This window comes from Stigmatopora argus, chromosome 11 (assembly GCF_051989625.1).
Source record: "Stigmatopora argus isolate UIUO_Sarg chromosome 11, RoL_Sarg_1.0, whole genome shotgun sequence".
NCBI lineage: Eukaryota > Metazoa > Chordata > Actinopteri > Syngnathiformes > Syngnathidae > Stigmatopora > Stigmatopora argus.
Genome location: NC_135397.1, coordinates 17,065,262 through 17,087,119, shown reverse-complemented (window position 1 = coordinate 17,087,119; position 21,858 = coordinate 17,065,262). Strand labels below are relative to the sequence as shown.

Below are 21,858 nucleotides of genomic sequence, written 5' to 3'. Positions count from 1 at the left end.
GACGGACGTTTGCCAGACGGACATGTCACCGAATGGACGTTCCGCCGAACGGAGGTTTCGCCGAAACGGGATTTGCGCGCTCGCCCCGCCCCCGGATTGTGTGTGTACAAGTTTTTCAACCTCGGCCCGCGGGCCATATAGATTTTTAATCCGGCCCGCCGCAGGCGTTGTCCAAATTATAGTAAAAATCAATGATTCATTTCCCTTTGCCGCTCTTCACTCACAACTTATTAGTCTACCGTCAATGGCAGACCAGGAATAAGCACTCTTGGGCGGGCATGTCAGCCCGGGAATAAGCACTCTTGGGCGGGCAGATGTAGCAGAACCGAGCCGTGAAATGACAGCAATCGGGTAAAATCCATCCTAAAACAGCATTTAATGATTAAATACAAATACTGGAGCTCTTTGGACATTAGAACCGAGCCCAGGGAAGTGAATTCCTCAGTAAAATGTCGCAATGATGTCGCGATAAGGCAAAAAAACATCTATATACGTCCATTCGCCAAACGACTCAAAATACTCTCAAATTCGGTCAAATCCAGCCGAAAACAGTGTTTAATGATTAAATACAAATACTAGTATTTGTATATACCATACTAGTATTGTATGTTATACTAGTATTTTATTTAAAAGAAGACAAAGGAAATTCACATATTCTTCGTCGTCTTCTTTTTTTTTTTTGCTTGGTATTCCCATAGGTATCGTGTATACAGACTAGATTTCCGATGCACGTTGTGAGGCAACGGAGCTAGACGTCGTCACTTGTCGGCCATTTTAAGAACAGGGCCATTCGCCAAACGGCTCAAAATGCTCTCAAATTCGGTCAAATCCAGCCGAAAACAGCGTTAAGTATTTGTATTTAATCATTAAATGCTGTTTTAGGATGGATTTGAACCGATTGCTGTCATTTCACGGCTCGGTTCTGCTACATCTGCCCGCCCAAAAGTGCTTATTCCCGGGCTGACATGCCCGCCCAAGAGTGCTTATTCCCGGGCTGACATTGACGGTAGACTAATAAATTGAGAGTGATGAGCGGCAAAGGGAAATTAATCATTGATTTTTACTACAATTTGAAGAAACGCTGGCGGCGGGCCGGATTAAAAATCCTAACGGGCCGTATATGGCCCGCGGGCCGAGGTTGAAAAACTTGTACACACGATCCGGGGGCGGGGCGAGCGCGCGAATCCCATTTCGGTGAAACCTGTTCAGCGACCTGTCCGTCTGTCAAACGTCCGTCGGCGATGTCGAAATGTCTTTAGGCGAATCATTCGGTCACTATATATATAAATATATATATATATATATATATATATATATATATATATATATATATATATATATATATATATATATATATATATATATATATATATATATAAAAAATATATATATATATATATCAGTGGCGGGCGGTGCATTTTCTGGTAGCGCCTTCAACGTATCAATCCAACCCTCAAAAACTATTTTATGGCTATAAAACCTCTACTGCAGCTACAGCTGCAACAAATAATCAATAAATTAATGCACAAAAATTGGGTAAAATCCACTTCCTAGCAGCATTTCATGATTAAATACAAATACTGGAGCTTTTCAGACATTAAACCAGGCCAGGGGTGATTTTCCCGGGAAAAGACAGCGATGAACGTCAATGGCGTACGGGCAAACATTGCCTGAAAATGGGGTAAAATCCAGCCGAAAAGAGCATTTATTGATTAAATACGAATACTGGAGCTTTTTAGACATCAGAACCGGGCCCGGAGTATCATTTCCCCGGTAAAAAGACAGCGATGAACGTCGATACGTCCATACGTGAAATGACAAAAAATGCACTAAAATACTAAAATTAGGTAAAATCCACTTCCTGGCATCATTTATTGATTGAATACAAATACTGGAGCTTATGAGACATTACAACCAGGCCAGGGGGGTGATTTTTCCCGGGAAAAGACAGCGATGGACGTCAATGGTGAAACGCCAAAAATTAAACTGGGGTAAAATCCACTTCCTTGCAGCATTTTGTGATTAAATACAAACACTGGAGCTTAAATACAAACACTAGAGCTTTTCAGATATCAGAACTTGGCCTACAATTGAAATATTATTTAGGAATATAGCTATATTTTACTCACCAAAAATCCTTTTTACACAATATCCATCCTCCTTTCTTTCTTCCTAATTTCCTATCGCCATCGAAGCTAATGATGAAAGTCGAGCCTGTCCGGTCATATTTATGGCATAGTCCGTTTTGAAAATGGCTTTAAATCAAAACAACAATATACTATTTGCTTGTGGAGCTAAGTTAGCAAACTGAAAGTGCCGCACACACCATTTTCCCGGCTGTAACAGGCTTCCTACTTCGGAGTTGACCGCCCTTTCTTAATGATGTCCATTTTTTCTTGAAAAGTCCATCTGGAAAATAGCTTTGTGAGAGAAATCTGCAACAGAATCCATTTGTTTTTGCCACTGTCTGCCATGTGGGTGGAGTTTGCGATCTCTGGCTGCTTTGGCCTGCCTACTAGCCAATCATAGTTTGTGAAAGCAATGACATGTCCCAGCCAGCAAAATGCTAACGCCTATGAAAAATCATTGTGGGGTTGCCAACTCGAAATCTGATTGGTTAAAAGCAACAGTCTAGTTTGATGCAGCAGAGCCCGCAAGAACTGATTGTGAAGGCTTTGAGGCAGATCTGATCTGGCAACAAATAATGGCTGAAATGTGATTGGTTAAATGCTTCAATATGAAAACACACATCTGGAAGCAGTGCAACCAGGGGGGAAAGCAATGAAAGGAAGCTAACAGGCAATGAAAGGAAGCTAACAGACCATTTGGAATAATAAGTATTGATGGACAAAATATAATATGATTCAGATATTTCTTAGGCCAGCAGAGAAGGCCCTGACGGCCCGCCACTGATATATATATATATATATATATATATATATATATATATATATATATATATATATATATATATATATATATATATATATATATATATACGCATATATATATATACATATATATATATATATATATATATATATATATATATATATATATATATATATATATACGCATATATATATACATATATATATATATATATATACATATACATATATATACACATATACATATATATACATATATATATATATATATCACTTATTGCAAAATCACTTCATTTTTTCTGCTATTAATTAGAGTAATACCTCGACATACGAGTGCCCCGACATACGAGCAATTTGAGATACGAATAAAATTTTGAGCAAATATTTACCTTGAGATACGAGACAAAATTTGATATACGAGCATACAGCCAGGTGGGGCCATCGCGAGAGGCTGCTTTTGAGAACAACATGGTCTTTCCCGTCGCAACTCCGTCGTGTAATGAGATACGAGTAAATCATCATACGAGCTCAGTCCCGGAACATATTAAGCTCGTATCTCAAGGCACCACTGTATTGAAAAAGTTTGTTTTTTTAGTTCCGAAAAATGTGAAAATCCACACTGAAACTCGTAAGCTTAAGTCGCTCTTGCTACTAGGACTGAGCACTGAAGGAAAATAAAAAAGTAGTTATAATAGGGGTGACCCTACCTCGCGATTTTTTGATTATCGCATCCATGTCTGGTCTACATTAACCGCGATATTTGAGGGATTACTGTATATTTCCAAATAAGTATTTAGTCAACCACCAATTGTGCAAGTTTTCCCACTTGAAAAGATTAGAGAGGCCTGTAATTATTAACATGGGTAAACTTTAACCATGAGAGACAGAATGTGGAGAAAAAAATATGTTTTGGGGCTGTCGTTGGATAACACGGACTTTCAACTCCCTCCACAGATTTTCTATGGGGTTGAGATCTGGAGACTGGCTAGGCCCAATGTTCCCTGTAAGCTGTGCGCGTGCGAAATTGTGCACTACTCTCGTCTTCTTCGCGCAGCAGCAATCATGTGGTGCGCAGTAAATAAAATTCAATTTGTTTTTTGTTTTTTTTAATTTAAAAAAAAAAAAACATGATGGTGCTGTTTACGCGGCAGTCAGTGGCAGTAGCTCTGTCCACTCTTATGTTTTTTGTGTTTTACAGCCCTTCTATCAAGCGGTGAAATCGGGTGAGAACTGTCTAAATCTACTGTGTGTGGTTGTGTGCGTGCGTGCGTGTCTGTGTGTCTAGTATGTGTGATCGTTTGTCTTCAACCTACACAATGGACTATAGTAAATGGAAATTAGCCCTCGGCTACAATCTTACATATTTATTTATATTCATTAACATGAATATAAATATGTTCATTAATATGTGCTATCCCTCATTAAATAAATCAAAGCAAAATCATGGAAAAATATTGCATATAAATGGAAACTTGACTATCTCAAGTGACACGTTCAGCAGAAAAGTCATTTGAACGAGAATGAGAAATGAGTGAAATAAGGTAAAATTTAAGTCAGATTTGTGCATTTTCTAATAACATTTATGAAGATGTTTTATTCATAGATATTTTTTCATTCATTTTCTGAACTGCTTTATCCACTTTATCACTTGCGGGGGTGCTGGAGCCTATCCCTGCTGACTTTGGGCCAGGGGCGGGGGACACCCTGTATCGGTGGCCAGCCGATCGCAGGGCACAAGGAGACGGACAGCCATGCACACTCAGACCCATAGCTAGGGGCAATTTTAGAGTGTCCAATCAGCCTACAATGCATCTTTTTGGGATGTGGGAGGAAAACGGAGTACTCAGAAAAAACCCACGCAGGCCCAGGGAGAATATGCAAATTCAACACAGGTGGACCGACCCGGATTTGAACCCAGGACCCCAGAGCTGTGAGGGCGACGCGCGAACCACTCATCCGCCGGGCCGCCCATTCATTGATATTAATCATTACATTTTATTACTACTAAATCATTTATGTGTAGTAGACATGCACCTGCTTATGGCAGGTGTGATACTGGTGTGTGCCCATAGCGAGCAATGATGATGTTGCTCACACTGGTACTCAGTGTGCTCAGGGAGGTTGTCTTTCTGCACAGACAAACAAAAAATTAGAGGGAACATTGGCTAGGCCACTCCAGAACCTTGAAATTATTCTTACAAAGCCACTCTTTTGTCGCACTGGCTGTGTGTTTGGGATCATTGTCATGCTGAAAGACCCAGCCACGTCTAATCTTCAATGTCCTTGCTGATGGAAGGAGATTTTCACTCAAAATCTCTCGATACATGGCCCCATGAATTCTTTTTTTTTACACAGATCAGTCGTCCTGGTCCCTTTTCAGAAAAACAGCCCCAAAGCATGCTGTTTCCACCCCCATGCTTCACAGTGTGTATGGTGTTTTTCGGATGCAATTCAGTATTCTTTCTCCTCCAAACATGAGAACCTGTGTTTCTACCAAAAAGTTCTATTTTGGTGTCATCTGACCATAACACATTCTCCAGTCCTCTTCTGGATCATCCAAATGCTCTCTAGCGAAGCACAGACGGGCGTGTACTGGCTTCAGCGGGGGGGACACGTCTGGCAGTGCAGGATTTGAGTCCCTGGCGGCGCATTTGTTACTGTGGTCCCAGCTCTCTGTAGGTCATTGACTAGGCCCCCCGTGTCGTGTTCTTGTTATCATTTTGACGCCACGGGGCGAGATCTTGCATGGAGCCCCAGATTGAGGGAGATTATCAGTGGTATTCTATGTCTTCCATTTTCCAGTAATGCTTCCACAGTTGATTTCTTTACACCAAGCGTTTTTTCCTATTGCAGATTCAGTCTTTCCAGCCTGGTGCAGGTCTACAATTTTGTCTCTGGTGTCCTTCGAAAGCTCTTTGGTCTTGGCCATAGTGGAGTTTGGAGTGTGAGAGACTGAGGTTGTGGACAGGTGTCTTTTATACCGATAATGAGTTAAAACAGATGCTATTAATACAGGTAACGAGTGGAGACGTCATTAGACCTCGTTAGAAGTTAGACCTCTTTGACAGCCAGAAATCTTGCTTGTTTGTAGGTGACCAAATACTTATTTTCCACTCTAATTTGGAAATAAATTCTTTAAAAACCAAACAATGTGATTTTCAGTTTTTTTCCCCACATTCTGTCTCTCATGGTCTTTTAAATGACATGTTTTGTTTTCACAAATGTTTTTTTTTCAGAGCCTTATTATCATCCGAAAACACTCTCACATGCAAATGAGAGACTATGTCGGGTCAATAAGAGTCAGATTATGAATTTCCAAAACCAGTCTTTGAGATTTTACCTTGATATAAACCCGTCAATGCCATCTAAGAGGCACCCTTCCAAATTGCAGCGGAGTGACGTAGAATTTGCTAAATTACTTTCATATTATATGTTTAGAAATTCCTGAGGCCTCATTCTGTGATTAGTAATTGTATTTGCTCCTAGGATTTCCCACTCCATATATTTGGAGTTTAGCTGCGAGTACTCGGACGTTTGGTCGCCGGACGTTTGGTCGCCCGGAAGGTTATTGATAATTACCATTTAAAATTGTTCCCTAAATACAAACTGTGAAGTATTATTGTCATACTTAATGCCCTATTAATTATTAGGCTAAAGAAAAGCTCCAAATTTCCCGTACTTTTGTGACCTATATCGTGTTTTGTTGGAGAACTTGTTAAGACCCTGACTCACGTCCCTTCCAAAGGGGACAACTCATGTACATACACACTCATACACTCACACGTCCGCTCAGTGAAACTGCTCAGGGCCATTGTTGGCTTTGATTGATGCGTAGACCGTGTAACTTACACTTATTAGGTCTTTTGCCGATTAAACGTAGCTTATGGAGAAGCACCATCAATTTCGTCACACGCAGTTTCTGCGTGTGATGACAAGTAGGCTTTCGTGTTGTGATAATGACGACAGGGCCTATGTCCGATTATTATTATTATTATTGTTTGGTACTCGGACGTTTGGTCGCCGGACGTTTGGGTCCGGGCGACCAAACGTTCAGGCGACCAAAAGTCCGGCCACCAAACGTCCGGTCACAGATTTTAAGTTATGTTCCATCATTCTTTGTTGTCTTCTGAGCAAATTAAATTGTTAAATTTTTTAACCTGTTAACATGTATCATTGAATTGGAGCTCAATTTATGATGTTTGTTAAGGTTGTGAATGCACAATCTTAACTCCAAGTCCAATCAGCTGTTGTGTGACTGAGAATGCAAAGTACTTTGTACTCTGTGTCCATATTTAGACTCAGAGTTTATCGGAACTGCTTTGGTTTCTCTGTCCCTTATAAATATTATTCTTTTTCATTTAATGATGACATAATTAAATTTCATTTTAAAATACATGAAAAAAACAGACTTGTTGATCAACTGACTTGTATATATTGCAGTGTTTTTTTCTTGATTTTTTGTTTCTCCTCAGAATTTTGCCTTGACGTAGCCATCAAGTGGTCGATGTAGCTGAAGATATCCCTCTTTAAATACAGGAAGACATGTGTTTTTACACCAATATATAAACTTTTTTTCCTCTACCATAATTGTTTTAAAGACCCTGTTAAGTAGGAAAAACAAAAATGAGAAAATGAACAAAATAAGAAACCGGTGTTGTTTTCAATTCTTCCAAATATACCATATTTTCTGGTCTATAAATTACTCTGGAGTATAAATTTCACTAGTCAAAAATTGCGTCATGGTGAAGAAACATCAGACTATAATAAGTACGTACCATGTTTGAGGATAAATATAGTAAGTTGGCCATTTGTCTTGGTCAAAGAGTTCAAAAGAATTGAACAGTAGTTGGAAAATTTGTCTATAAAGATTGAAGGTTTTGCACAAATCTTGGACACAATAAAAACTAGATATTTAAAAACAATGACTCTTACAAGAGCTGAAAAAGCATAAGTAATAAGTAAATACATGATTTTTAAAAAAATACATTTATTCAATTCATTTATTCATTCATTTTGAACTGCTTTATCCTCACTCTGGGTCGCAGGGAATGCTGGAGCCCATCCCAGCTGACTTCGGGCTCAGAGGCGGCAGTGTCCAATCAGCCTATCATGCATGTCTTTGGAATGTTGGAGGAGAGAACATGCAAACTCCATACAGGTGGACTGACCTGGATTTGAACCCAGGACCCCAGAGCTGTAAGGCCGACGTGGTAACCACTCAAGCCGTCGGCTCACCCTAAATTGATTCAAAACATTTGAAATTAAAACCTTTCAAAAGCACTCAATTTTAAAAAAAGAGACCAGGTTAAAAAAAAAGTATAATGAAAAATGCCAAACGACGCAGTTTTAGCAATTCTACCAAAAGTCTGGAAACTGAGATGACAGAAAAGAAATTTGAGATAATAAACCTCAACAATGACTTAGTAAATTGTTCTTGTGAATGAACTTCTTGACCAACCGAACACAGACTGTTAGACCCACCTCTCTTCCTCCATTACACTAAGCACTGGCTCCCCTCAAGGCTGTGTACTGAGTCCTCTTCTGTACTCCCTGTACACATACGACTGTACACCCACCCACCAGTCTAACGCCATCATCAAATTCGCTGACGACACCACTGTGGTCGGACTCATCTCAGGAGGGGATGAGTCGGCTTACAGAGAGGAGGTCAACAATTTGTCTTCGTGGTGCTCGGTGAACAATCTCACACTGAACACCACGAAAACTAAAGAAATAATCCTGGACTTTCGCAAACACGGCACAGATCTGGCCCCACTCCTCATAAATGGAGTATGTGTAGACAGGGTCCAGTCCTTTAAATTCCTGGGGGTCCACGTCACGGATAAGCTCTCATGGTCTACAAACATCACGGCAGTGGTGAAGAAGGCTCAGAAATGACTCCATTTCCTCAGGGTACTTAGGAAGAACAACTTGGGCACCAAGCTTCTGATAACCTTCTATAGAACCACTGTAGAGAGCATCCTGGCGTACGGCATCACAGTGTGGTACGCTGGAAGCATGGCGGCAGACAAAAAGGCCATGCAGAAAGTGATTAACACTGCCCAGAGGATTGTCGGCTGCTCTCTGCCCTCACTGGAAGACATTGCCAGCCCTCGTTACCTCAGCAGAGCCAAGAACATCATAGGGGACCCTTACCACCCTGGTCACAATCTGTTCCAGCTGCTGCCCTCTGGCAGACGCTATAGGTCCCACAAAGCACGGACAAATAGGCTTAAGGACAGTTTTTTCCCCACATCCATCAGAAATCTAAACTCGCGGTAACATAACACACATTCCCTTCTGCGGTAATATGAAAAGATGTTTGTGTGGTGATCTGCCTCCTACTAGCTGACTGAAGTAAGGTAAGTGAAAGACAGTGAGAGGTAAGCGAGAGGTAAGCGACCTGTATCCACAACAGCAGAATGCCAAATTACAAGTCCGTAACTTACACTTATTTAGGTCTTTTGCCGAGTAAACGTAGCTTATGGAGAAGCACCATCAATTTCGTCACACGCACTTTCTGCGTGTGATGACAAGTAGGCTTTTTGTGTTGTGATAATGACGACAGGGCCTATGTCCGATTATTATTATTATTATTTACATATCATCATAACCTTCTAAAATATTTTTCTCCAAAATATATTTTCTATATACATAGTTTTTTCACGTTTCCCAGAAAATGTGAAAAAAAAAAACTTTTCCCAACACTTCAAGAAGTTCAATAGGTTTTCGGTACAAAATTTATCTGGTTGTATATCAATTTAATTGAGAAAGAAAGCACAGAAATCACTTTTCAGGGTCTTTAAAAAAAGTTGAGAATTAGAAAGTTATTGACAGCAATTACCATATTTTGTCACATATAAGCCGCACCCTTAAAATTGCCTTGAAATTGTTGAATTTTATAATTTCTCGCGTATAGGCCACCCCCTCACCCCCAGGGAGTACAAATATCTTACTTTGATGGGAAAATCTCATAAGGAAGGTAATATGCCCATCTTTGTAAATGCAAAATATCAAATTATTCAATTGCCCGGAAGACCTTCGATCAGCCTTAACAACTATTGGGATGTGCTGACATGGTAAACGCTAGGAACACATCTATCAAGGCTACTCACCTCTGGCCACTCAGAGCACGTTTAACTACGGTAAGATGGCCGACGCCCTGAGCGAGCATAAGTGGGTTTTTTCACGTTTTATGCAAGATACGTTTTTTTTCTTGAAATTCATCATGGACTTCAAAATAAATTCTGTTTATCTTTTCTCTATTTTGAAATAAATGCACGTATCGGCCGCATTGTCTTGCGTTATGGTGTTTCGTATTTGTCACCTTGCAGTTTCGAGCATGTCGTCTTTTTATGCGCATAAAAGCCGTGCCCTTGATTCAGTCATTATTATTTTAGCGACAAATACGGCTTATATGCGAGTAAATACGGTATAGAAAAGACTATAGGCAATCTGTATTTTAATTATGGTCTTGTGTACCTTTCTCAGAGGATCTTTTAAGTAGCAGTCAATGATCTTGTCATACATACGTTTCTTCTCATAAAGAAATTCCAATATATGAAAGCTGAGGAGTAAATACATGTGTTTAATACATTAACATTACACCGGTAATAAAAATATATTTTTTTTATTTGTTTTATAGACATGCTTGTTATAGAACAGGGGTCGGGAACCTTTTTCACGAAGAGCGCCATAAACAATTCATATTTTCTAATGTTATTCCTTGAGAGCCATACTCCGAATTTAAAAGTCAAAATACATGTAAATGGGTGTTTTTTATTTTAGTAATTTCACCACTTTTAAAGTGGAAAAAAATAATACTTTTGACAACATTCTTATGCAGTTGCTAATCAATGAGAGTATGCATTCTAGCAAAGTCTAATGAAAAAAAAGAAGACTAAAGCAGCACTGGACGTAGTATCTCAGTTCTGTCACTAGCGGGTTCCATATTTTAGCTCACAGGTTAGCGAAGAGCCAGATGTACCCATCGAAAGAGCCACATGTGGCTCCTGAGCCATAGGTTCCCTAACCCTGTTATAGAACTTCGTCGGTTCCATCTCAGAAGTCTAATTTTCTTATTTCTTAATATTTGTCTACTTTGTATTGACCCAATATTTTAGTTCTATTTAGGAAGAACAGAAGAACGTGTTGCAATACCTGGCCTTTTTGGTGCAAAATTGTTTTTGTTACATACTCACAACTCAGCTCTCTGTGACAAAGCTAACAGCTTTTGTTCATCAAATTGGACCACACCTCCGACCTGGAGGAGCTGCAGCAGCACCTTAAAACAAAAAACAGTAAGTCCCAGTTATAACTACACTACACTGTATTAAAACAAAGCAAACATGTTTGTACTATGTATATTGCAATTTTTATTACTCAGATCGAAGAAGCATCACAAAAATTGTATTTATTTGTGTTTTTAATTATCTTCATGAGTACTTGAACTATGAAGTGTATGTGTATTTTCAATTGTCCCATTTTAATCTTGCTCATATTCGAGTAGCTTTTCTGGTCTTTAAAGTTGTGCATGTTATGTACATATGATCTTCCTGTGAGGGCTTAGCAACTTTTAAGTGATTTTCTAATAATACAATTCAATTTACAGTACGTGTAGTGGTAAGTACACACGGAACGGATTAATGATAGTCTCCTGATTTCATTACTCATTCCATACTGTCAAGGCACACAGAAGCAGCACAAAACACCATTGAACCTCCACAATGTTTGACAGGGGGCACTCTGGTGTTTTATATGTAGGCCAAAGAAATATATAAATATATATAGTCATACCTCTACTTCCGAATGCATCTATGTACGAAATGTTCAAGTTACGGAATATTTTATATGCAAATGAGTGACTCGAGATAAGAAAAAGATCGAAGTTACAAAATTCCCTAAAAACTAAATGCATTTCCTTATCCGTTATTTTATTTTGAAATTATTGTCGCGGATGCATTGATTCTCACTTTAGAAAATCGCTACCCTCTACTGGGCTCTCATTTCCTCGTATAATGACAATAAAAACATTCAATTAAATTGGCTGTCTCACAACGACCACTATCCATAATAATAATAATCGGACATAGGCCCCTGTTGTAGTTATCACAACACAAAAAGCCTACTTGTCATCACACGCAGAAACTGCGTGTGACGAAATTGATGGTGCTTCTCCATAAGCTACGTTTACTCGGCAAAAGACCTAAATCTAGTACGGACTTGTAATTGGCATTCTGCTATTGTGGATACAGGTCGCTTACCTCTCGCTTACCTCTCACTGTCTTCCACTTACCGTATTTTCTCGAATATAACACGCAGATTTTTGCTATATAATTAATTCCAATAGATGGGGTGCGTGTTATAATCAATAACTAAAATAAATTACAAATTTTCGATCGGAAAAAGCATTGTCAAACTCACTTTGACGCACGGATTTTACGTCATCTCGTAAAGCCGATCGAAAATCGGAAAGCCGAGACCACCACTGCCCCCCTCTAGCCTCGTACTCGTCTCAGTTCACCCTCTCTCAGTTCAGTTTTGGACATTGTACAAGCAACATGGCATCAAAACGAGCAAGTATACCGCAGCGTTCAAAAGAAAAGTCATCAAAGTGGCAGAGGAATTGGGCAACAGAGAAGCTGGAAGAAAATTCGATATTAGTGAAGCTAACATCCGTGGTTGGAGGAAGAAGAAAGACTCATTATTGAAAGAAAAAGCAACAGCAAAAGCATCAGGACGTGGAAGAAAAGCAATGTTCCCAGAGTTAGAGAAAGAACTTCTTAAAACAAAAGGTATTGCAACATAACATGTCTACATGATATGTTTGTCCACTCTGTGTATCATCTATTGTCCTAAAATTCAAACGCATAACTCCACCAACTGCACGACACTCGACACGCTCGTACCTGAAGATTTCTCTATCCGGTTTTGAACAAAACAATCGTGAAACGAAGAAAAAAAGGTAAGATTTCTGATTTTCGTCAGCGGGAAATTTTAGGTGCGCACTATATTCGATTACTGCGTTTTTCCAGATGTTTTTGGCCCAAATTTACCTGCGTGTTATTTTTGAGTGCGCGTTTAATTCGAGAAAATACGGTACCACACTTCAGTCAGCTAGTAGGAGGCAGATCACCACCCAAAACCTCTTTTTATATTACCGCAGTAGGGAATGTGTGTTATGTTACCGCGAGTTGAAATGTCTGATGGATGTGGGGAAAAAACTGTCCTTAAGCCTACTTGTCCGTGCTTTGTGGGACCTATAGCGTCTTCCAGAGGGCAGCAGCTGGAACAGATTGTGACCAGGGTGGTAAGGGTCCCCTATGATGTTCTTGGCTCTGCTGAGGTAACGAGGGCTGGCAATGTCTTCCAGTGAGGGCAGAGAGCAGCCGACAATCCTCTGGGCAGTGTTGATCACTTTCTGCACGGCCTTTTTGTCTGCCGCCGTGCTTCCAGCGTACCACACTGTGATGCCGTACGCCAGGATGCTCTCTACAGTGGTTTTATAGAAGGTTATCAGAAGCTTGGTGGCCAAGTTGTTCTTCCTAAGTACCCTGAGGAAATTGAGTCGTTTCTGAGCCTTCTTCACCACTGCCGTGATGTTTGTAGACCATGAGAGCTTATCCGTGACGTGGACCCCCAGGAATTTAAAGGACTGGACCCTGTCTACACATACTCCATTAATGAGGAGTGTGGCCAGATCTGTGCCGTGTCTGCGAAAGTCCAGGATTATTTCTTTAGTTTTCGTGGTGTTCAGTGTGAGATTGTTCACCAAGCACCACGAAGACAAATTGTTGACCTCATCTCTGTAAGCCGACTCATCCCCTCCTGAGATGAGTCCGACCACAGTGGTGTCGTCAGCGAATTTGATGATGGCGTTAGACTGGTGGGTGGGTGTACAGTCGTATGTGTACAGGGAGTACAGAAGAGGACTCAGTACACAGCCTTGAGGGGAGCCAGTGCTTAGTGAAATGGAGGGAGAGAGGTGGGGACCAAGTCTAACAGTCTGTGGTCGGTTGGTCAAGAAGTTCTTTATCCAGCAGCAGATTGAAGAGGATAGTCCAAGGTGGGAGAGTTTGTCAGTCAGAATGTCCGGTTTTATGGTGTTGAAGGCTGAGCTATAGTCAATGAAGAGCATCCTCATGTAGTTCCCATGGTGTTCCAGGTGGCTCAGTGCTGTATGAAGAGCAATGGCAATAGCATCGTCAGTGGACCTGTTTGCTCTATAAGCAAACTGGTGAGGGTCAATTGAGGGAGGGATTGTATTCCTGATATGGCGGGCTACCAACTTTTCAAAGCACTTCATGATCACAGGCGTGAGGGCAACAGGCCTATAATCATTCATGCTGCCAATGGTTGGCTTTTTGGGGACAGGGATGATGGTGGCAGATTTCAGACAAGATGGAATGATGGATTGTTGCAGGGAACAATTGAAAATGTATGTGAAGACTCCAGCCAGCTGGTCAGCACAGGCTTTGAGCACCTTCCCAGGTACTCCGTCTGGGCCAGCAGCCTTCCTGGTGTTTACAGACCACATTACCAGTCTCACTTCCTGTTCCCGGAACGTCAGTGTATTGCTGCAGGGTGGTGGTGGGGGTGTTGAGACTGGGTCTGATTTGTCAGTCTCAAAGCGGGCAAAGAAATGGTTCAATTCCTCCGCTAGTGAGGCATCTGCATTAACAGACATATTATTGTTATTGTAGTTGGTAATATGTCGTATTCCTTGCCACATCTTCTTTGGGTTATTTTCTGTAAAGTGCTCCTCAATTTTTTTGGTATATGCTGCCTTGGCCTTTTTAATGCCTCTTTTCAGCTCAGCTCTGGCAGCTCTATATTTTATCTTGTCCCCTGATCTAAAGGCGGAGTTACGGCATTTGATGAGTGCCTGTGTCTCATTGGTCATCCAGGGTTTTTGGTTAGGAAAAACCCATATTCGTTTATGTATAGTGACGTTGTCAATGCAGTTTTTTATGTAAGAGAGTACAGAGTCCGTGTAGTCCTGGAGGTTGTCGTGTACAAAAAGTTCCCAGTTGGTGCGGGAAAAACAGTCCTCCAGCCGAGAGAGTGAGTCGTCGGGCCAAGTTTTTATTATCTGTTTTTGTGGCGTTGTTTGCCTACGGAGTGGAGTGTAAGCGGGTGTAAGCATGTTTCAAGATTCTCTCATTCATACCTGTCCACTTCAGCTAAATGCTCCCCTTATTAATGATTGCAATTCCCCTTATTAAACGATTAAAGACCGTACAACTGCAACGCGGCACATATTTTCAGACACACACACATTCACACACACAGGTAGGGCACACATAAGTCTAAAACAGGGGTCTCCAAACTATTCCACAAAGGGCCGCAGTGGGTGCTGAAATCTCATTGGTCAAACTGTTTATGCGAGACCGGTTGGAACAAAAACCTGCACCCACACCAGCCCTCGAGGACCGGTTTGGGGACTTCTGGTCTAAAATGTAGTACAAAGTGGGCGGCTTTCGGCCTTGGTAAAACGGGCTCATGCTGCCATCTTGTGGACAACCACGGGCATTAAATCTCCCAAAATAACGGCCGCGGAGGGGACTATTTCAGCGCTGCAGGGCACATTTTCACATGCTTTTTTTTAAATACATTAATAAATCATTTAGTTATAATTTTCTCTCATTTTTGTGTTTCCTCACATCTTTCATACAAAATTGGGACACTATATATATATATATATATATATATATATATATATATATACATATATACATATATATATATACATATATATATATATATATATATATATATATATATATATATACATATACATATATATATATATACATATATATATATATATATATATACATATACATATACATATATATATATATATATATATATATATATATATATATATATACACGTACACGTATACATATACATATGTGTCCATGGTCACATTACAGGTAATAACTCTTTTTGTAAGCTTTGTTGGTCGTAGACAACTAATACATTATTTCATCATCAGTTATTATTAGATATAATGCTGAGACAAAGAAAATGAGAAAGACTACTTTTAAATTCAAATCATTTAACAAACCTGCTGACGTTCAGTATGGCGAGAGGCATCATCTGATATGCAGAGGAACTCCAACACCTGAAGATATTACAATAAGATTAATAATATTAATAAACTTTGGAATTGGGAATAATACTATTATTATTATTTTATTTTTTGTTTTGTGAAGTTCAAAGGGCTCTTAATTGAAGAGAGCTAGTTTTGGAGGATAAAACGATATTATTACTGTTTTTGAATGGTTGGATTGTTCAAAATACTTTAATATAGGATTTTTTTTTTACAATATTATGGCATATTGGTGACAATTTGTGGGTCCTTTATTAAGCATTGAAAATTGTAATTAGGAAATGCCTAGTAAAAGGTGGATTTCTCTAATTTAATTGTACATTTTTCTTGTGGTAACAGGGAGCTATAAGAAATGGCTCTTATCTTAAGTAAACATAGTATGGGGTGATTTGCAATTTATGTCTTAGGTATTAAGAGTTATTTGGTTGTTAAAGAAATCAGACATGAAATTAACAATGCGGAAATGAGAAATTTCATGGCATTCGTCCAAATTGTTAGGTAAATTGAACCTGGCTGGGGTAGATAAGATAATTGGTTAAGGATAGGCATAGTTTCCCTAGAAGAAACATGGAGCGTCTTTCAGTGCACAAAATACGTTCCTTGTTTGACCTAGAGGGGAAATATGCTTTGGTATAGGTCATATTGATGACTATTGGGACGTTATTACTGTCTATTACTTTAGGGGCATACAAATTAAGAATTTAGCCAAAACTTACTGCATTGCAATTATGGGGTTAATACACCTGAATGTTACGGTGATAACGATTGGCAATAACAAGCTTAGATAAAGGGGAATATCTACAAAAAAAATCTAAATTCAGGTGGGGCCTTTCATGGTGGGAAACAAGTGATGAAATAATGTCTATGTTTTAAAAATAACATCTCCAAATTATAAAATATCAACCTTGGAGAAATGCTTTAAGTAGATGGGTTGACTAGAATGGGCAAAATTCGATAACATTGAAAGGGGGTGTAACTTAATCCAGAACATGGAGATAAAGTTTTTACAAACGGTTAAAATACTAAAAGGGGGTGTGTGTGTGTGTTTCAATGTGTCACAACTTTTCCGTTATTGCATTATTGGCGAATAGATAGTTAATCACAGCCACTCGCATGGCAGTCTACATGCTGACTGACTGGGGTAAGGGGCGGTGGCAATTGAACAAATTTCTATTTTTAGATATGTGGCATGTGAATCTAATACATTAATTATCTAGTTTCTTCAGGCATCAATCTTGCGGTTCGAGGATCTACTAATGCGGAGTGGATCCAGACCTTCCGGAGTGTGGAGTATTCCTGGTGTCCTCAAGAATTCGTAGGTTTTCTCTGGGTACTCCAGTTTTACTCCAACAAACCAAAATTGTGGATGATTGGGGGAGCACTCAAAGCAAATTCCTTGATTATGAGTGCGAGCGTGGATGAGTGTCTGTCTTTTGTGTTTTAATTGGCTGGCCACCAAGATACATCAATATTCTAATATCAAGGTGGAATATTTCTGAAATCGCTGATAAGCCTTTCAAGGACGGCGGTGGCAGAGTAGGACAGAAACAAAAAGAAAAGAATTTCGCCAAATGAATTTTTTTGATTTCTGCAATGCGAAATTTTGGGAACCTGGGGGACTAAACAAAAACAAAAGTCTTATCTAGGAGGGCTACCATTTTGAGTCATGGTAAATTTCATGCCTCAAAAAAGGGGGAGGTTATATATTCAATCTATATGCAGATATATGGCCAAAACACGGGCGATTCCCCCTTATGTCAAGCTACAAAAGCTACATATCCATTTCAAAGGATACACATGGATTTTATAGAATATGTGTGGTACATAACAGTCCTAAAACAGATTGGGGAAACCTTGTTGCAGAAACTGGTCTAGATTGGCAAGCTTGGATGACACACGTGTGCGAAAAAACCATCAGGCCTTCGATAAAATTAACCCATACGGTGGGGCATTACAAATCATAATTCAGACTGACAAATTAACTTGTGGATCTTTGTCTGACGTTTTTCCTAAGTCCATGGGTAAGAAGGTCGTCAGAGATGGAAACACCCGGATCCGCCATAGTAAAATTAAAATCTGAGATGACCAGAGAATTCATTTCTGCAACGGGGAGTTCCCAAACGGGAGGCGGTAAGAAATAATTGGTTATTGTTGATGGAAAATGCAGCTATTATAAATCAAACCTGTATCAAACCTGTATAACATGTATGGGGGGCCGACCTCTCTTAAGAGTAGTACCCGCGCAAATTACCCCTGATTGTGTAAAGGAGATAATGACAAAAGAAGATGTAAGCCCAAAATGTATGAAATGGAATAATATCTACCCAGTTACAACGGCAGCAAAGGACAAGCCTAACTTTTCAACACATGTCGCGTTTAATCATTTTACCTGCTTAGTCCTCACAGGGCACGGTCCGGCACTGGGAGCGATAAATGTGACGTGGTGTGCCCACGTCCTAAAACAGACTGCACCCCTGATTCCACGTTCTGACCTATGGTGGTGGTGGGGTCAAAACAAATTATACGACTCCTGCCAAAATGACAGCAGGACTTTGTGCCTTGGTCTCACTGCTATTACCAGTGTATGTTTTTCCATCTACAGTAGAGGAGATACAATTGGCTGCACAGAAATCCGGTATGATGGCGGGCCCCTCGCAACGGCGTCGATCGGCATGGAGAGAGGGTGATCCGACATACATTGATGCGATTGGCATCCACGGGGCGTACCAGATGAGTATAAGTTGGCTAATCAGATCGCAGCAGGTTGGGAGTATATTTTTCTTTTAATTACTCCAAACAAAAATGTTGATTGGATAAATTACCTGCATTACAATGTCCAAAAACTTGGAAATTATACTGAACAGGGATTTGTGGCGATAAAGGAACAACTGGCAGCCACTAGTCTGATGGCGTTCCAGGATCGTGCAGCGGTTGAAATGCTTCTTGAAGGAGCAGGGGGCGTATGCAACGTTTGAAAATGTTGCACTCAACAACACGCCCCCCACTGGGTCCCACACCAGGGCCAACGATGGCCTGCAGACCCTAAACCGCAAGATGAAAAAGCATCCTGGAGTAGAATAATGATTTGGCCTAATTTGTGGCATTTTCCGTAGCCCTTTTTGCTATGATTTTGACATTATGTGGGTGTTGTATTATTCCCTGCTTAAGATCTTTGATAAGCCGACTTATAACCACTGCGATTGCCCCTACAAATTCTAAATTGCATGAATTATATCCCCTACTGATGAAACGTGCTGACACCAACAGTGAATTCCAGGAGCATGGTAATCCCGAGGATGGATTGGGCGAAAATGATCTTATTTTCTGCTTTTCAGACCTGCCGAACGAGTAGAGCCTAAGCGGGTAAAATTAAAACAGCCAACGGAGATATCCCTGTCTCTTTTTGGATTTGTCATAAAATGAATAACAAACATATAGTAAAAGGAGGGAATGTTAGAATTATTATGGAATATTCTATATGTGTTGTAAGCATTTTTTAATAAGTAGTAAGGCTATAAATCAAGTCATGGGAACATGGACTTTTCCTCCACATTCAACTCCTCAAGGCCTCAAAGAGCTCCCGGCAGGACCCAATGAGACTGTTATGCTTTGCTTTGTTTACCTTATAAAGAAATTATTATGCTTACTGGTGCAAATTCTAATGCCGTTGTTTTGCTTATTGTGCAAATTCTTACGCAGGTGTTCCGATAAAAACAGATTGTTGTGACAGTGTTTTTATAACCTTCATGATGTTATTCGGTTGAGCTTATACAATTGTTCAAAACAGTTGAGACAGTTGTTTTTGCGTATGCAATTGTTTAAATCAGATTACCTTTGAATGTTTTGGTTATGTGCCGCTAAATGGACCGAAGAGTATGCCGCTCGTCAGAATGCACTGTGGACTGAGACGGCGTCACAAGGCATCTCCTTCGAAGTTGTAAGCAGCTATGTTGAAAGATGTATTTCCTTTTTTAATTAAATATTACTAATAATGATTTAAAAGGTTTGAATCATTATTCCAACAATGACTGAGGGTGGCCCGGTGGCGCGGGTGGTTAGCGCATCGGCCTCACATCTCTGGGGTCCTGGGTCAGGTCCATCTGTGTGGAGTTTGCATGTTCGCCCCGGGCCTGTGTGGGTTTCCTCCGGGTACTCCGGTTTCCTCCCACATTCCAAAGACATGATTGGCTGATTGGACACTCTAAATTGCCCCTAGGCATGGGTGTGAGTGTGCATGGTTGTCCATCTCCCCTTGCTCTGCAATCGGGTGGCCAACGATTCAGGGTGTTGCCTGCCTCTGGCCCAGAGTCAGCTGGGATAGGCTCCAGCACCTCCCGCGACCCTAATGAGGATAAAGCGGATCATAAAATGAGATGAGAGATAATGACTGACTGACTTTGGGTCTATCCCCTCAGGGGTCGTCAAGTGGCGCTCAGACCACTGAGTCCTCACCCACCACCATTATCCTCTTATTAATATTAATTCTGCCTGCGATTGGCTGGCCACCAATTCACCTGCTGCACATAGGCTCCAGCACCTCCCACGACCCTTGTGAAAATAAGCGATACGCAAAATGAAAAATATTTATTCAAATTCATCTCACCAAAGAAGAGAAGTTACAAAGAAAAACTTGTGCTCTGCTCCTAATATGAAATTATTATTTTGGTTTTTATATGTTACGCCTGCCAGTTTTTTCTGGGTTCACCAGCTTCTTCTCACATTCCTAAAACATGCATGGTTGAATACTTCAAATTGTCCCTAAGTATAGTTTGAGCGTGAATGGTTGTTGCGATTGGCTGGCAACCAATTTAGGGTGCCCCCTGCCTACTGTCCACAGTTGGCCCCAGCATGCTCAAAACCTTTGTGAGTCACAGTGGTATGGAAAATGAATGAATGAAAATATGATTTCAGACCAATTCAAACTAGGACTCCAAGCAGTACTGAGCAGGCCCGAGCACCCCCCTCGCGAGTTTTAAGGGCAGAGTCCTGACCCAATGCGGCTCGGAGCATCGTTCGCGTGGAGAGGCTTCAAACACATCTTAAACTTTGAACACCAGTGGAGGCCATGCCCAGTCACAATCTTCGTTTTGAACATGCATGTCTTGTGAATAGATCCACTAAATTTGAGGCAGATATTCCCTAGGATGAGTTCCTTCAAATGTGCAGCCGCGAAACTGGCGAAAATTGTACGTTTTTCAAAATTCATTCCAAGAAGGCAGACTTCCTGTTTGGGTTGGTGCATGGGTAAAGGGGCTTTTTTGTGCAGTTTCCCAACAAGTGTCGACTCACCATATTTCATAAGTCTACGTTGAAAAACAGTATAGAAGAGGCCATTTTTAAACATTGGACGGGGCGCTGTTGAGCTAGTTTTGGTACTATTTGTACAAACACACTTTAAACGTTTGTTGGGCTACCGGGAACATGTGTGCCAATTTTTGTGGCCGTATATACTTCCTAAAAGGCAGACCAAAGTACTTCCTGTTTTTGGCGAATAAGTGTTCGCCACGGCTAAAGGCAACAACCGATGGAGATGGTCTTCAAAATACAGCATGGGCAACGTCTTGTAAACATATGTAAACAGACTGAAGTTCAGGTCAAAATACCCAACCTGGTAGGAAATGTACAGTAAAATGTAAAGCAAAATACCTTTTGTCGCCACTAGTTAGCACTTGAGCTTTCGCAAAAGAGCCATATCGGACCCTTTAGGGCGAGACAATCATTAAGTCCATTAAGTTTGGTGCACATACTTTAAAGTACAATCAAGTTATAGCATTTCAAAATGAGTCGTAAAAAAGGCAAAGGTAATTTTCAACTTCCTGTTGAGACATCTCTTCTTGAACAAAAATTCTA

The 21,858-nt window shown here is 40.4% G+C and overlaps 1 protein-coding gene across 14 annotated transcripts in view; it reads right to left on the bottom strand.

The window, feature by feature from the left end:
• vps8 (VPS8 subunit of CORVET complex) overlaps window positions 1-21,858 on the bottom strand; it is a 192,203-nt gene that overhangs the window by 41,887 nt on the left and 128,458 nt on the right. For 11 of the 14 annotated variants that reach the window (XM_077613355.1, XM_077613349.1, XM_077613362.1 and 8 more), the window contains 4 exons: window positions 15,964-16,020; window positions 11,093-11,175; window positions 10,374-10,458; window positions 7,317-7,415 (listed from right to left, as the gene is read on the bottom strand). In XM_077613355.1, the coding sequence (XP_077469481.1) occupies window positions 7,317-7,415; window positions 10,374-10,458; window positions 11,093-11,175; window positions 15,964-16,020 (324 nt within the window). The remainder of the gene's footprint in view (window positions 1-7,316; window positions 7,416-10,373; window positions 10,459-11,092; window positions 11,176-15,963; window positions 16,021-21,858) is intronic. The other 3 variants (XM_077613354.1, XM_077613356.1, XM_077613360.1) reach the window with 3 other exon arrangements.